At 34.3% G+C, this 16,772-nt stretch overlaps 1 protein-coding gene across 4 annotated transcripts in view; it reads right to left on the minus strand.

The window, feature by feature from the left end:
* Positions 1 to 1,283: 1,283 nt before the first annotated feature.
* FNBP1L (formin binding protein 1-like) overlaps positions 1,284 to 16,772 on the minus strand; it is a 75,326-nt gene continuing 59,837 nt past the window's right edge. The window contains exons 10-16 of one of the 4 annotated variants that reach the window (XM_012730185.1): positions 15,917 to 15,931; positions 13,332 to 13,441; positions 9,775 to 9,907; positions 9,065 to 9,159; positions 6,542 to 6,690; positions 5,082 to 5,240; positions 1,292 to 3,556 (exon numbers count right to left, since the gene is read on the minus strand). In XM_012730185.1, coding sequence (XP_012585639.1) covers positions 3,549 to 3,556; positions 5,082 to 5,240; positions 6,542 to 6,690; positions 9,065 to 9,159; positions 9,775 to 9,907; positions 13,332 to 13,441; positions 15,917 to 15,931 — 669 coding nt within the window. In that variant the 3' untranslated portion in view covers positions 1,292 to 3,548. Of the gene's footprint in view, positions 3,557 to 4,017; positions 5,241 to 6,541; positions 6,691 to 9,064; positions 9,160 to 9,774; positions 9,908 to 13,331; positions 13,442 to 15,916; positions 15,932 to 16,772 lie in introns of those variants that run through there. The other 3 variants (XM_004689769.2, XM_012730184.1, XM_012730186.1) reach the window with 3 other exon arrangements.

Below are 16,772 nucleotides of genomic sequence, written 5' to 3' on the forward strand. Positions count from 1 at the left end.
CAGGAGAGGGAGTTATTAATTTTCTATTTAAGTTGATTAGTATATTTATATTTATTATGGTTCACCCCTTATTTTCCACAAGAAATATTTCTAGGGTTGAACTTCTTGATTACCAGTTCCATTTGTTGCAAGCACCCACTCTTTTTAAACAATGCTATCATCATACTACAAAACAAAGATTTCTTGTGAAATACTGAAATTATGCTAAAATAAAGACAATTACATCTATAGGATTCTACATTTGTATCTAAAGAAAAGAATGACCCTAACTCGGTGTGACTTAACGGGGCCTAGATCAATGGCTCATTCTTTTCTAAATATTGACAAAATCAGCTACCATTTCTCAGGGTTATTGCCAAAATTCTCAGAATTTATTCTCTACAATTTGTATTTGTATGTCTTATATTTTCTATAGTTTCTGAGCTACTAACAGTGGCTACACTCAGTATGAGCTCACTGAAAGAGAGTTGGTATGTTTTTAAACATACTTTCACCTAAATTCATACCTTTTTCACAAACAAAAACTACCCTTTTCAACAAGTTTTGAGATCCTTTTCCTTTTGTTAATATTATTATAAGCCTGTTATCTTCCCCTAGCAAGTAGAATTAGACTTCCCTGATCTTAGTTTAGATAGTTAAAGCCCTTTTCATTGTTTTGAGTTTTTTGTTGACATGGTTTTCCTGCTATTTTGGTGTGTGCGTCTACTTCCAAGCTTGGCATGGATGTCTAAATGTTTGTCTGAACAGTTGTAACCCCTTTGTTCAGGACCAGCCCTAAATTTTAGTCCCTTTTTAAGTTTGTAAAAGTTAGTAGTTATAGTTTCATATTTGCCTTTTTAAAGCTCAAACTTCAGGAATGAAGAACTCCTAAAAATACAGATATAAGTAATTCTAGCAAACATTCTTTCTATGCGTTGAAATACCATAAAGACACAGCTTGATCAATCTACATGGTACAGGAGTAATTCTTATGGGTGATATAAAAGCAAAATCTGTACAATACAGCTCACTAGAACAAGATCTTTAAAAAAATTCAAATTATTTTACAAACAATATAAACTCACTGTAAGGAAGCAGGTTTCCTTTTTGGAAAAAAAAAAAAAAACTGAGATAAATGGGAATTAGTATACAATTTCCAAAACTGCTTTGCAAACAAGGTTACCCAACACCCATGCTTCCACATATGGAATTACTTTGTCATTTACTTTGCATTATCTAAAATTGAACAAAACCATCATTATCTCTTTGTTCACATAGCAATAAGAGATCACACACTATACATCTTAACTGACCATGAAAAGACTGTTTTATTCCATGAAAATATTCTCAACAGAGAACACTATCTTAAACAAAGCATTTACCATTAAGAAATCAAATGTGCACAGAGTAAAAATTACCAAAAAATTAAAGATTTCTTTTGGACAATTCACATGTTCAAAATTTAAGAATGATTTAAACTGTGCAAGTACAAATGTCTTTCCTATTGTAATAACCCATATACAGGTTGCACTATTCCACATGAAGGAACTTGCCTCCTACGGAAGCAAGTCCTGGTTTTAGAAAAACAAACAGTAGCTTGAAAAGAACAGTCAGTCCTTACAAGAAAGCCTTAAGCTTTGCCCTCTGTGCCTGTGGCTGTTAGCCAGAAAAACAGAAGCACTTCAGGTTTTGTACAGAAGACGACAAACACAGCCAGATGACATTTCCTCCTCATTGCTAACCTTTAAAATAAAAATAGCACTAGATTTTAAAACTACTTTATGTAGTCTGTCAGAATTGAATAATGTCACATTATATAAATAACCCTGTAACGAGATTCAAAACCTAAACTTTATCGTTTACTAGCCTCAAAGGCAACACACTACATATCAGCTGTGTAACGGGCATACTTGATCTTATGAAGGCATTAACTTTCACACAATTGTCATTCAGCTTTAGTATAACTGGTAGTATGAGTCAAATAACACTGGGAAAAATTTATTCAAGCGGTCACACGGCAGCTAAAATATTGCTTAAAATCCAATAATACACAGACCATTTCACATTCTCTTTCTCCTCTCAAAACAGCAAAGAACCAAATGAATGAAGATTCCATGGTACAAATCCCCCCCACCCCCACCCATCTCTCCCTATTAAACACCACTAAGAAATTAGTTAAGATACAAGTCATTAACAGAATCACAAATGTGAGGCAGGACATAAGCAATAGGGGCACTAATGACAATTATATTTACAAGTATAAACATACAGAAATTTCCATTTTACAAGTAAAAGTGCACGAAGATCATTACAAAGTTTCACTAAATTTTAACTGGTTCAAACAAAAGCATTACTTGGAAACAGACTATCATTGTAATAATCAAATGAGAACCCCAAATTAGAAGACAATGGGGAGCAATAAGAGGCGGGGGACCCCATAAGATTTCCCATAAAAACACGAAGTAAAATGAACTCAAACATGTCTTTACAGTTTGATGCATAAACTTGAAGATGCACCATCAAACACAGTAGAGCTCTTAGAAGCCACCTACCAAGGCTGCACTGGCAGCTGTGGCGGCACTGCCAAGCTAAAGGAGGTCGCACTGAGCTGACACATAAAGCCCTTTGTGGGGTACTGTAGTGGTAGTGTTGGCAATCAACAGATTTAGGCACTCTAGTTTAAGGCAGCATTTGAATGGAAGCAGCTGACTTTTGACAACAGTCCTTTGTCTTGAGGTGGTGAGTATCTTCTGTGTTTATTATGCCAGGATTTCAGTGCTGATTATAGATTCTTCCCAGACTGAGGTGCTGAAGATGTATCACATTTCAAAGAGTTCTTTCAATTGGGCTGTAGGCTAGAGCAGAGATGTTTTCTTTTTCTTATCATAAATACTTCAGGTTTACAAACTACTTCTTCAAAATGCCAAAACTGGAATGTTTGGTAGTGGGGAAGTTATAGCAGCATACACAAATACTAGGATGAAAACATTAGTGCTGGAAATGTTTGACAAAGTGTTTGCACTACAAATGTAAAACAAAACAAAGGCTTTGACAGGAACAAGGGATTATAAAGACATGCCTGAAAAATCTAGCCCAGTCAGTCTACACATGCAACAGGATGTTTAAGCAAGCACAGAGGTGGCGCAGGCAGACTCTGACAAAGGGTCATGGTAAGGATTCTCACAAACAGTGGGTCTAAAAGCCAATAATGCAGAGCTGAGATGGAGACAGTTCTGTTTAGACCATCAAATGTAAAACAAATTTAATGACAGCTCTGCATTCTTTCTGATTCAGATATCAGTAAACAGAAAAAGGGTTAGCCATTGTTGGCTTTTTCTCCTTCATGTGAATAAATGTGAATGAAAAAATTAAGGATTTGTATTATAATGGTTTTTTTAAAACTGTATGGAAATGCTTATGAAGTTAGTAAAAAAATAATCATGTCTGCATGCAACTCATGCAACTTGCTTCTCTCACTCTGTTTGAGCCTGACAACTCTATACCCTCCCCCTAAAAGCAGCTGCATGTAACCTCCTTCAACATCTTGCCCATTTCCTCAGAAACCCTCTTCAGGAACCTGTAGTCCAGGAGGAAAAAGAAAAGAACAATTACTGAAGACCTTTGGTACACCAAAAGTGGTGTTCAGTTTAAGTGTCCATCCCAAGTCTCTAAAATCATTTCTTATTGTTAGTCATTGAAAACACCAGAAAAACTTGGAACAGCAAAATTAAGGACCAGTTTCTTAATTGCTTTCTCACTTTCCCATACAACTGGAACTGCACAATTTCTGATTGTATAGATTTCCAACAAATGTTCATTAAAATTAACTGGAGGGCCCTCCCTGGTGGCGCAGCGGGTTAAAGCACAGCACTAAGAAGCTTAAGCCTCTTCCGCATGAGTTCGATTCCCGCCTGCCCCGGAGGAGATCCACATGGCGTGACAGACCTCTCGCCCACTGCTCCCCTCAGCAGTGTACTTCGTCAATCTGCCTGTTCTGCTCCCCACTCTATCCCTGGTGAATACTCTCACCCTCCACATCTCTGGCCTGTACCCCAGTTCTGTATGAGTAAATAAATAAATCTTAAAAAAAAAAATTAACTGGAAAGGGCGCTTTCCTAATGACTGGTTATCCAATTAAAATGAGGAAGTACCTAAGTGGTAGCAATGTTCCTCTGCCCAGTTAAGTCACAAAAATCTATTTTTTTCCTGCTCAAATGTGCCAGTACTTCTCCATTCTAGATTTCCTTTTGCTTTATTTAGAATCTACTTCCTATGTATAAATGATTAACAGTGGCTGAAGTATTATTTCCCCAAAGACATTTTCAAGATAAAAATAAAGGCATTAATTTGGAAAGAAGCTTGTATGTTATTGAAAATTATTCGTGATCTTAAAAATACTTCCTGGTCTCAAAAGAAAGCTGCCTTAATCATTTAAAACTAGACTAGGTTGATTCTGCAGGACTTTTGACTAATCTACCACTTACACAAATTATGTATGTACTAGATACTTGTCTTCTTTAAAAAAAACAAAGTATAGGATAGGGAGGAAGATGAAATGATTACATTCTTATTTGTTCTAACTAGCCAACTATTACTTTCCTTCCTGGAAATTATAGCTGCAACTGAAACTTCTACACCAAGTCATTCCTTGGGGAGCCAGCTTTCTATAGCATTTCAGAGTAGTTTTACTTATTTGAATTCACTATAATTACTGTTTTCTGAAGTAAAATAGGTGTGGTGGGGAGGCAGCAAGAGTTTAACCTATAGATTTCTGCCCAACTGATCAAATTCTGTGATTTATAAGGCAGAAAAACACAAACCTTTCACACAGACTTAAGCAGAACATAAAGCAAAAGGCATCAATTATGCTTCACACCAACATCACTCAAATGGTAAAGCATCAAGACAACAGTTTCTGTGGTACTATTCACATCTCTAAGATCGAGCCTACACTCAGCTCACATAGTGAACAATAAATCTTAGGTGCTCTTAAGTTTTCTTGTGTTTCTCTACCCACTGAATGTGTTTTCATTTTAAGTTGTCATTCCTATTCCATACATGTCACAAAGCTGCCTGGTTAGTTTAGATGTAAGTTACTGCACCTTTACTGTTTTTCTCTAGAGTTACATCTATGTATGATGTGGGAACGTAGCCTTCTTCACCGTTCTGTCTCCGAGCTCTTGTCCACCCATCACCTTTGTCCTCCTCAATAATGTATAGGACTTCACCTTCCTTCATTGCCAGAGTGCCTTCATTATGTCCTAAATGAGAATTTTCATAGTATAAGTGTAATTCAAGCACATCAGCAATTACAAATAAAAGTTACAAATACAATACACAAAATAACATGAAATTCTATTAGATTTCAATGTACTATGAGCTCATGGATGCTTTGTTGCTCACCCAGAGCTCTTTCATATACATTATCTTATTTGAGCTGGACAAAAGCCCAGCAAGGTCGGCCTCAATATCACCTGCATAGAGCAGGTGTAAGGCAGAGGTTCACATAAATGGTTCTGAGCCACAGTGACATTTTTTTGATTTGACAGGGTGCTCCCATTTCACTATTCCAGCTCTTTGCCCAAATTTAAGTGATGCTATAAAAATTTATGGATCAGGAAAATAGTAATTGTGTGAGGCTGGGAAGAAAGAATACAGTTTAAAGAGAGAACAGAGAAAAATACGAATTCAACTCCCGCAGAAGCAGAGTGGTCACAGTCACAAAGCATAAACATCCTTCAAAACCTCAGAGCTCCTTTTCTTCCCATTCCCAAAACTGTTAGAAATAACAATTTTCACAAATGCATCTTTATTTAGCATATGCTAAATTCCTCCTTATTGCTTCAGATTCCATTACACCAGGATCTTAATGTATTTTTTTCAGAATGAGGAATAAAAACCTTAATCCATTTTAAAACAAAAACAAGAGGATCTTAAATCATTTGGCATTTGTCCAGAACTCACCTGTCTTGTTATTATTCTGCTTCTCTGTGAGTTAAGGAAAAGGATTTTTCATAGTCCAAAAGAGAGAAAGCTGACTAAAAATCTCTAAGAAGGTTACAAGAATGCCTTCCTCTGTTCACAAAATTTGTTCCTCAACTATCACCAGGAAAAAGACAGCATAGTTGCAAGCTCCCACTTTTCCAACCACCTGAAAATGTGGCTGGAAATTCAGGATATGGTGGTGGCATTTAGCTATGCCATTTGCCTATACCTATCTCTCAGTGTTAGCAAGTTGCAAGGAAGAACATAGTGTGACATCTGAATTCCTGGGTTGGACTAAATGCTTAAAGTGATTCAACTATATTAAGTACATGTAAAGTGAGTAGGATCTCTAGGGTGAATTCTGTATTACTCAAAGTTGATGATTTAAATAATAAATGATATTAAAATGTTAAAACTTTTTTTCAAGTTCACATATGAAGAAAAATCTATTTATGCTATTGCACTGGGATTGTAAATTTCTATATTATTTACCTGAGGACACTAAAATGTATGACTTGATATATGTAGAATTTCAATAATCAATTTTACCAAATAAAATATATTAAGAAAATCGTACCATCAAAAGGGTAGATGGCCTTGCAGTGTCCAATAGCAGGCAAAGGATCATCATCTTCAAATTCATCATCAAATTCATTGTGGTGACTATGCTGTTGGGGTGGCCCACGGACCTCTTGATTTGCATCATCAGTGTAACTTCCCTCAGGGCTGTAAAACAAAATTATCTCTGATCAGGTATCACAAACATGGCAACATTTTATGTTATCTATAAACTGATCTCAGGATCAATTCAGCATATCAACTATCAGTGACAGTGTTACAAAATTTATCTTTTATATGTTCTTGAACATTGTATATTTATTTTTATTTCTAAAATAAATGTATTTTTGTTGAATTTCCTGAAATTCAAAAATCCTAAGATGATAATATTCTAAGATCATAGCATGTATTCAATAAACATGTGTATAACTAGATCCAAAGATAAAATGGAAAAATATGGAGGACAGCACTTGTCTTACATAATCCCAGATTCATCACACCCTCTTTTGGCAAAAGAATCCTACTATCCCTTAAGAGATAGAACTGCCCGGGCCCATGTCCAGTTCAGAGGCTTCAAGTGGAATTGCTCGCCCCATTTCTGTAAGATCCATGTTAGCAAAACATCTGCACAGCTGGAATTTATGAGTAGACCTATAACCCAATCAGATGCAAGAAATGCAAAAGATTTCAGCTTGGGACTACTGGAGGACAAGCTCTCCTTTCCCACTGGACTTGACCCTGAGGAATAGGAGCCTGGACCTTTGGGAAATTACCATATGGAATCTTAAAATGAAGCCAACAATAGAAGGCAGAACTGTGAAAGGGCGACAAACTGAAGCCTGGGGATATAATCTGAGCTCCTAGAGATCAAGCACTCCCTGAAGTCAACTGATAAAATCCTGATTTTGTTTATGCCAGCTCAGAAAAAAAGTCACTGAAGATCAATTCCAACTAATCTTGTTAACAGGGAAGTTAGTAGCAGAAAATCTGAAAGAGCAAGTAATCTACTAAGTTTTTCTAAAATTTTTTTAAACAAGACAGAAAAGTGTTAATAATTTTGCTAAGGAGTCAAATGACTGAGTAAGATTTTAGTAAGGGAAAATCTACATGATCAGACTTAGCAGCACTTTCAGTATGCCTGAAAGCCCATGTTCTTAAATAATACAAACCAGAGAGACTACATTATTCTAACATAGGTATTACTTAATAACAAAAACCAGGTACTGGCAAAACTCAGGTCTCCCGCCTGCCTGTGACTATACAGGTGACTTTTTCTTTCTCTTTCTCCTAATAAGCCTGTCCTTTTAAAATGTAAAACAACAACAACAAAAGAACAGTGTATTTCATTGATAACAGAAAGGAAGAGAAGGAAAACTAACATTTGTCAAGCAAGTACTGTAACCAGGTATTTTAATACTAGCTCTTTTATTTATAATGTATGAAACATCCTGTATGGTGGGTATTGTAATCTCTGTCTCTTAGGAAACTGAAAAGCATTAAAAATGAACCTGTGTGGGCCCTCCCTGGTGTGCAGCGGGTTAAAGCACAGCACTAGGATGCTAAAGCCACTTCCCCGCCTGTCCTGGAGGTGACCCACATGGTGCAGCAGACCTCTCCTGACCCGCCTGCTGCTCCCCTCAGCAGTGTACTTCGTCAATCGGCCTGTTCTGCTCCCCATTCTGTCTCTGGTGAATCCTCTCACAGCCCCTGTACCTCTGACCTGTACCCCAGTTCTATATGCATAAATAAATCAATCTAAAAAAAAAATGAACCTGTAGCCCTCCCTGGTGGTGCAACAGGTTAGGACGCAGCACTACAACTAGCCACAGCCGCTTCACAGCAAGTTTCACCCCTGCCCCAGAGGTGATCCACATGGTGCAGCAGACCTCTCCTGTCTCACCCACTGCTCCCCTCAATAGTGTACTTCATTGATCTGCCTTTTCTGCTTCCTACTCTGTCTCTGGTGAATCCTTTCACTGCCCCTATACCTCTGGCCTATACCCCAGTTCTGTATGCACAAATAAATCTTAAAAATAAAATTTTTTAAATGAACTTGTGCAAATTGCATGCAATTTATTATAATACTAGATCTTTCAAATTCTTCTCTAATGTGAATACTAATTTGCTGGATTATGAGGGAAAAAACATCATGAGAGAAAAAAAATGCCACAAATAGTATGAAAACAGCAAAATGACTTTTGGAAGCTGTGGTCAAATTAAGTACACATTTTTTTCTTCATAAATTTTTGAACAATTTGGCAGCTAAATATTTCTTTAGCATAAGCTACCAAGCTCCATCTAAACCCTAAGGAAATCTTCCCAGACCTGAGGAAGTTATCCTCCCAAACTGTTAACTGTTAAGAATTTTCCATTTTCAGATGCATAACATAATGGAACTGAGTAGCAATATGAAATCTCACACTTTACCTACAGCAATTATAAAGAAATAGAAAAAAAGACAAACGGTATGATGCTTAAGACAATTACAGCAGAAATTTTAGATAAAAGACAACATTATACATATAAAGTACAAGAAAATGACCTTTCTCGTCCTTGCGTTACAAGATGATTTATGTCACTGCTATGTCTTCTGTCTCCTCTCCCACCTGTTTTGCCTTCAACTTCAGAAAGCCAGGCCTTGGGGGATAAATAAGTAAAATTGAGCTTAACAAATATTTTTAAAAGCTCATGAGATGTTCTACATTCAAAATGTACTTTAAGATTTTATGATTAGGACCCTCCTGGGTAGCACAACAGGTTGAGGCACAGCACTGCAAAGATGGCCGCAGCTGCAGCCACTGTGTGAGAATTCAATCCCCAGCCCGGGAGGTGACATATGTACATGGCGTGGCAGACTTCTCCTGTCTTGCCTGCTGCTCCCCTCAGCAGTGTACTTCTCAATCTGCCTGTTCTGCTCCCCCCACCACCACCAACTCTTATGAATCCTCTCACCACCCCTGCAACTCTGGCTTGTACCCCAGTTCTGTATGCATAAATAAATAAATCATTAAAAAAAGATTTTATGATCATATAATTCCAATTGCTAGTGAACAACTTTGTGGCTAATAGTATAAATGTAGCTTTAAACAAAAAAGAAAATCAACAAATTCTAAAGCTTATATATACTATGATATCTCACTTTTAAGTCATAAATCCAAAAATCAAATATTTGAAGATAATCCCAGCAAAAACTAATTATAATCAAGTTTATAATAATGAATTACCTTAGACAACTGCTAAATTACAAATTACCTCATTCTTGTGAATTTCCATTCTCAGGCGGTCAATGTTATTCATAGTTTCTGCTAATTTAGGTTGCAAACTCCCTGGATCCCCCATTTGTGGATTTTTCTCATACACATCTTTCATTTTGTTTAGCGCTTCTCTGAAAATAAAATCATCACAGAATTAAATAGATTTCATAAGTTACCAGATACAGAATTTCATCTAACTTGAGCGTGTAGCCTAATCTTAGAGTTGTATCTAAGTTTAGTAAAATGCTACATGATTAAAGATAATATACAGTTGGTAATGTAGAGCTGATAATGTAGTCTTTTTAAAACATTTGGAATATTAAAAAGATATTTCACATCTCATTTCTTATTCCTATATAGATACATCTCCTTTTAATCAAGGGCTGTAATATTCCACTAGTGTTCCTTATCTTAGTTCACAGCATCCTCCTCCTCCTACTCATTATGCTAGAAATAGGAATGCCATCTTTCACCTGTCCCCCTGCCCTCAAAATTAAGTCATTCATCTCCTCTTCACTTCTCTTATCACACTACAGTCAGCTCTGCCTCAATCAGCTCTCCTTCACTCTCTTACATCTGGCATTATTGACTAGCACTCCTTAAATCTCTTCCTTCTTTATCTTCTGGAAAGTACATTTTGTATTCCCTTCTCATCTCTACTGTTTTTTAACTCCTTCACTGGCTCCTCTGTGTATGTGTGATACATAGAATGACAAACATTTCTTCTTATCTCACCCTACATTCTTCCTTTATGAGGATGAACTCATTCCCTCCCCCTCCAGTTTTGAGATATAACTGGTATTATTTTAATATCACTAGCTTCATATAATTCTCAAAAATATATATCCAGCCCTAAATTCAAGATCTAATTTCCAAAATAAACTATTTCTGTGTGGATTTTTCATATTTTTCAACATACATAAAACTATTGTTTTTGACCCAAATTAACTGTTTCTTTACTGTTTCAATTAAGTCTATCATTCTTTTGAACTACAAGACTAATTTTTTCAATGCCTCTATTTTTCTCTTCTCAGACATTCAACCAAGTCAAAATGCTGACCTACTTAGCCTTTGAAATGATTTTTAAATCTAGTCTTCCTTTCTATTCCCAAGTCTTAATTCAGACCCTCTGCATCTCTTACCTGGATACTATAAAGGCAGGGCCTACCTTACTGATTTCCCTGACAATGTATTTCCTATATAATATACTCTTCACACAGTTTTCAACTATTCAACTATACTATACAACTTTCTTTACAATACAAACATAATAGTACCTCTTTCTTCCAGTGATTTTTTGATGAGTCTCTAATAACTATAGAATTATACAAGAAAAAACCCAGACTTTCCATAATTTATCCCATACATTTTCATCACTGTCACTACTATTATTATATATTCCACAAAATCTGTAGTCAACTCCCCCTAGCCTACATAAATTCCTAGACATGGCAAGAACAGTCATGTTACTGTGCTTTTATCCTTATTTTCCTTAAGTGTTTTTACTAGTCCCTTACTGCTTAATTTTCTAGTATAATCAACAACTCTACTCTCCTATCAAGGTCTAATTCCATTGCTTTGGGAACAAACAAGGTAGTATTCGGATATCAAGTATGACATTTACCATCTAATCTTAGACAAATCATTTGACAGTTTCTTCATCTATAATGTAGGAATAGAACCGCAGAGATACTAAGGAAATCAATGATATTATGTGAAATGTCAAACTTCATACCTGATACAAAAATGACCCCTCAATAAATATTAGTTTGCTACCCTCCCTCTTCTACCAATTCATCTCCAGTGAAGTTTTTCTTTATCCCTGTAAGAACTCATTATTTTCTCCTCTAGGTTCCATATAATCTTATTTGTGTATCTGCTAGAAGCTATAATGCAACTTGTGTAGAAACTGAGTCGTACTTTCCCCCAAGTTCAATGTATACCTTTGTTTTATTCCATTTCATCATCAATATATAGTCCTGATATACTCATATATGGTAAGCCCTACATATGAGGGGTCTTTCATAATTTTTCCAGAGGTTACTTACATGTCCATCAAATAAATATTTTAATGTTGAGAAGTTATACTAGGGCATCCCTGACAGCCTATGGATATAAATCTCAGCATTATCAATACATAGGGCAGCAAACCTCTCCTGTCCGGCCTGCTGCTCCTTTCAGCAGTTTATTTCAGTAAATCCACCTGTTCTACTCCTCTGCTCTTTATCTTATGGATCCTCTACCCCTCCTTCTTCTGACCCAAACCCCACTTCTTCTACACAACAAATAAAAATTATACTAATACAGTTGATTCTCAATGTTTGCTGATTTCATTTCTATGAACTGCCTACTCATTAAAATTATTTATAACCTCAAAATGAGTACTTATGGCACCTATAGACATGGGCAGTGGTAAAAAAAAATCAGTCTTCTAATGTATAAAAGTGCTTTCTCAGCTAAGGTCAAATGAGAGGCTCTAACATCTCTAAAACTTTCAACAAATATCCTTTTCATAATCTGTTTACTGCCATGTTTTCTTTTTTACTTTTTCTTTGTATGTCTCTTCTTTGATAGTGCTAAACCACTGTCTAGTGCTCTAAGCTCACAAAGGCTGTGAGATGCCTTACAGAAAATACATGTGTTATGTAAGTTTTGTTCAGACATGAGTTATAGTGCTATTGGCCCTTAGTTCAGGTTTATAATTCAACTATATTAAATATTATGTACCTTTAAACAGAAACACACATAAAACAAAATTACGCGCTGACTGATGAAAGTTTTGTGACCGGAGCCTAAAGTGGAGCCCAGCCCTGTGTTTACCATTTCAATATATGCTAATTCAGTGTTCACAGTGACTTTACAAGATATAATTAACAAATTAGTAACAATCAACTATATGAAATATTTCATGTACGACTGAGCACCCCATCCCATTTGATGCACAAATCTTACTATCAAAACTTTCATCATGTATGCCAGTTTTAAGCTCCAACTTCACATTCAGTATAAAAGTAGATAGCAAGTCATCAAACCATTGTAATAACTTCATCATAACTATGTCCATTAAAACGAAGACGAACTTAAGGAAACTTTGTAAAATTGAGGGAAAAAAATTAAAACTGAGTGAGTGAATCTCAAGTTTTAAATAATCAAGCACTGTTTGGCAACATATTTTGCTAACAAAATTATAGCCTCCAATTTCTATTACACTTCATTTATAAACCAAAGTAAAATAAAAATTTTAAGAGACGGTTAGGGTTGGTAAAACTACTCTTGCTAATGAAATCAAACTATTTTGAAAATTCATGGAAGGCAAAAAAAAATTAAACTGTTAGCATCCAATAAGCTGCAACCTAAAAATCACTCTCACATTTCATTTTTACCATGACACCACAACTGTAAAATCCAAGTTCAGAAGTGTATTTTTCATGCAAAAGATGTTTCAATTAGGATCTATTTATGATCTATAAGTCTTTTTATACAATATATTTAAGTACACAATTCAAAGCAGACCCTAGTAGGAATAAAAGTAGAGAGGACTTAATGTAAAAATACTTTTGGTCTGATTCTTTTTGTAGCTCTCTGTTAAGTTCATCAATACGTTGCTGTAGTTTTTTACGTCTCTGTTCTGGTGGTAGATGACTGAAATCTTCCAGTGCTGGGCCCTGAAAAGAGAATCTAAATCATTAAAAAAAATCACTTTCTGGATATTTTATTTTTAAAATATACCCATTATAAAGTATTATATCAAACTTCAGTCTAATTTAAAATTAGCCCCAAACACCCCTTTTTAAAAAAAAGCAACCTACATAAATATCTATATGTTAATTAAAATGATTATATAGACAAGTTCAAATTCCAGTTAGGGTATAAAATCATGAAATAAAATAGGTAAAAATATCAGCAAATACAGGTAATTGGTGATGACCAGTATCAACATTATGTTCAGATGTTCTCAGAGTTTTAAAAATACACATGAATCTTCTTACAGCAACAACAACAAAATGGAAACACGTAACATTTCTCATCTATGCAAATTACTATTTTATATATATAACATACTAACACATGTCCAAATCAAACCATTGCCATGACAGATTATAAATGTTCAGACTGAAAATATGAGTTTATATACGCAACTTACCTCAAAAAGACAAGATAATTAATGAAATGTATTTTAAAAGTGCATAAAAGTCTTTGATTATATTTATTAGAACATTTCATGTTTTGGAAAACCACTACTTAGTCCTTAAAAATCAAAAGGTAGAACTATCCACTGAGTGAAATCTAAGTAGAAATTATATTCCAATAAGGGGTCTATTGTCAATTATTCTTTTGCACAACCAAATAATATACCTCAGTTGTTCCTGAAAGAAAGCTATAATCCAAACAAAGATATAATCTTTAATACTGATGCTTGATATTTGAAAAAAAGTAATGTTTTGATATTCAAGAAACATCATTTTAAAAAATGTAAGTCTCTGAACTAAAAACTTTCTCCTCGCAAATGTGAAATCACATCACATGACTTGATATTAGAAATTATACAACAGAATCAATACTAGCAACTACTGATTCCATTTAATATAAACCCATATTTACATAAGTAACCCATATTTACATGTTTTTATAAAACCCCAAAATTGATACCTATCATTCTTTAATTTTAAAAATGGTGATTTTAAGAATAAGTACGTCTGATTTTGAACTTGTTTTCTGAAATGCTTATAGGCTACTGTAAGGCTTGTAACACTGGCTACTATGCTTGTAACACTGACTAAATATTTTGACTTCACCATCAGTAAGAATGATTCCCCACTTTTTAAAAGAAGTGAGGAAAAACCTATTCAGGATGTTATGATAAAATATAACATTCAATTAATACAATCCCCAAATAAATAAATCCCAAAAGGCCTGTATATTATGCACATTCAACAAATCTGGCTTTTAAAAAAGGCAAGGTATTTTTCCTAAGTGACTTTTGTTTTTTTTTAATCTACTAGTCACCAGAATTAAAAATCACTTCGAAAAAAAACCAAATCTGACCTAAAATAAATAAATGAGGTGCCTTTAAACTTATTGGTCAATACAACTGTCAAATTCAATTTAATTTGGGGTACAGGTTTTAAGTTATATATGTAGCCAAAGATAAAACTTTCTAATTTAGATTTTTTAAAACACTTCCTAAGTTTTTTAAGACTTAGTGAAGAAATGCATTTTAATGTGGGTTTTGGTGGTATTATAATAACTTACAAGCACGTATAGGTAAATCTGCCAGGTAATTCACTTGTTCCTAATCAAACCTTTTCCTTAAATCTATTAACAATAAGTACCTAGGCACTTACATTTCTAATGTATCAATAGGCATAAAGCCCATTCTTTCATAGACTATGAGAACTAAAGTCAATATATTTCCATGAATATAAAGAGAACATCTGAGGAATTTCACAACCTCTTCTACTACAAAGGTAGTTTATGAAAGGCCAGACTACAGAAATATTCCATTCTCCAAACATGAGAATCTATACAAACATACAATAATTTTTGGGTTGGGTCTTCACAATGTAATCTATTATTTGAAATAAATGTATAAAGGAACACCACACACACACACACACACACACACACAATATTAAGGTTACATGTTTGTGCTTTCACTTTGTTCACCAGCACAAAAGCAAGCACTGACTCATTAATGAAACTTGTAGGAATTTTTTTTTTTTGGAAATTTAATGACTCTTATGATAAACTACAAGTCAAATTTAACTGCTCTTTTTATTTAAAGAGTGTGAAGAGAATTCATTTTTGTTAAATTTTCCTTCTGTAAAAACATGGACTTTTGTTCTCCCATGTAATTTTTTAAATAATTTTAACTACAGTTTTATTCTCTAATAATGACAAGGACTCTACCCAGTAACATTTAAGAACTTAATAAGTTGATTAGAATTAACCACATTATTTTCAAAATTTGACATCAAGAGGTACTGGCGTATGTTAGACTATGGATTAAATTATAAAAGGAAATGACACATACAAGGTGAAAATGTGGAGATGTACCTATTTGTATTGAAATAAACAAACAATTTTTTGAGATTATTCAATGTTGGCACAGTAGATATAGATCAGCACATAAGGCTTACCATCTTCACCGACCACTGAATTGTTCAATGGAAAACAGAAAGAAATGGTAAATTATTCACATGAAACCATAATATAGAAGATGCAACAACCTATACCTTTCTATAATTTTAAAATCATGTACATTTCACAACCAAAACAATTATGCCAGGAAAACAATTTTAAGCACATTATTTGAAAAAGTAAATAACTTGCAAAAAAAACACTGATGATAATGGGCAGATATTTTCTACATGCAACTAAAACGCAAAAGTAAATAGCAATCATTCTATTAGTTATTATATTTTTCTTTCATACATGGGGATTTTTACATAAGTGGATTGCACTTATATAACTCTTCATTCTCAAAACACGAATATTTGAATTGCTGAATATAAAAGATCTTATTTCAGCCATTTAAAAAGAAATCTTATTTCTTAAAATGCAACACTTTCCAATCCATTAAGCAAAACATCATTACTTGAATATTATAATTCAAAAACTGTTTTGGATTTAAATAGATTATGTGTTGGTGAAGATAAATTTCTACTTTAAAGTGGCATTTAAAAATTACATATTAAAAACATTTTATAATCAAAATATATGAATCATAAGATTCAAGTTACCCAAATATTTTTCTCTAGTAAATACAAATACATAATTTAATTTTACTTTGAAGACACAGCCTCTCCTTTTTAGTTTTCTGAAATTCATGTGTTCTAAAAGCAAGACTAAAAACATCCCAATTTTTAGAAAATTGGTTAAAGTTTATTCTTTCTGAAAATAAGAAAAGGCCAGAGTGTTCTCATACAGCTTATATCCTGTTTACATACATATAAGTGTGTGTGTATGGAATTCTGTAACTGGCTTTGCATCTAG

The sequence above is a fragment of the Condylura cristata genome, unplaced genomic scaffold (genome assembly GCF_000260355.1).
Source record: "Condylura cristata isolate star-nosed mole 26May11 unplaced genomic scaffold, ConCri1.0 scaffold00026, whole genome shotgun sequence".
NCBI lineage: Eukaryota > Metazoa > Chordata > Mammalia > Eulipotyphla > Talpidae > Condylura > Condylura cristata.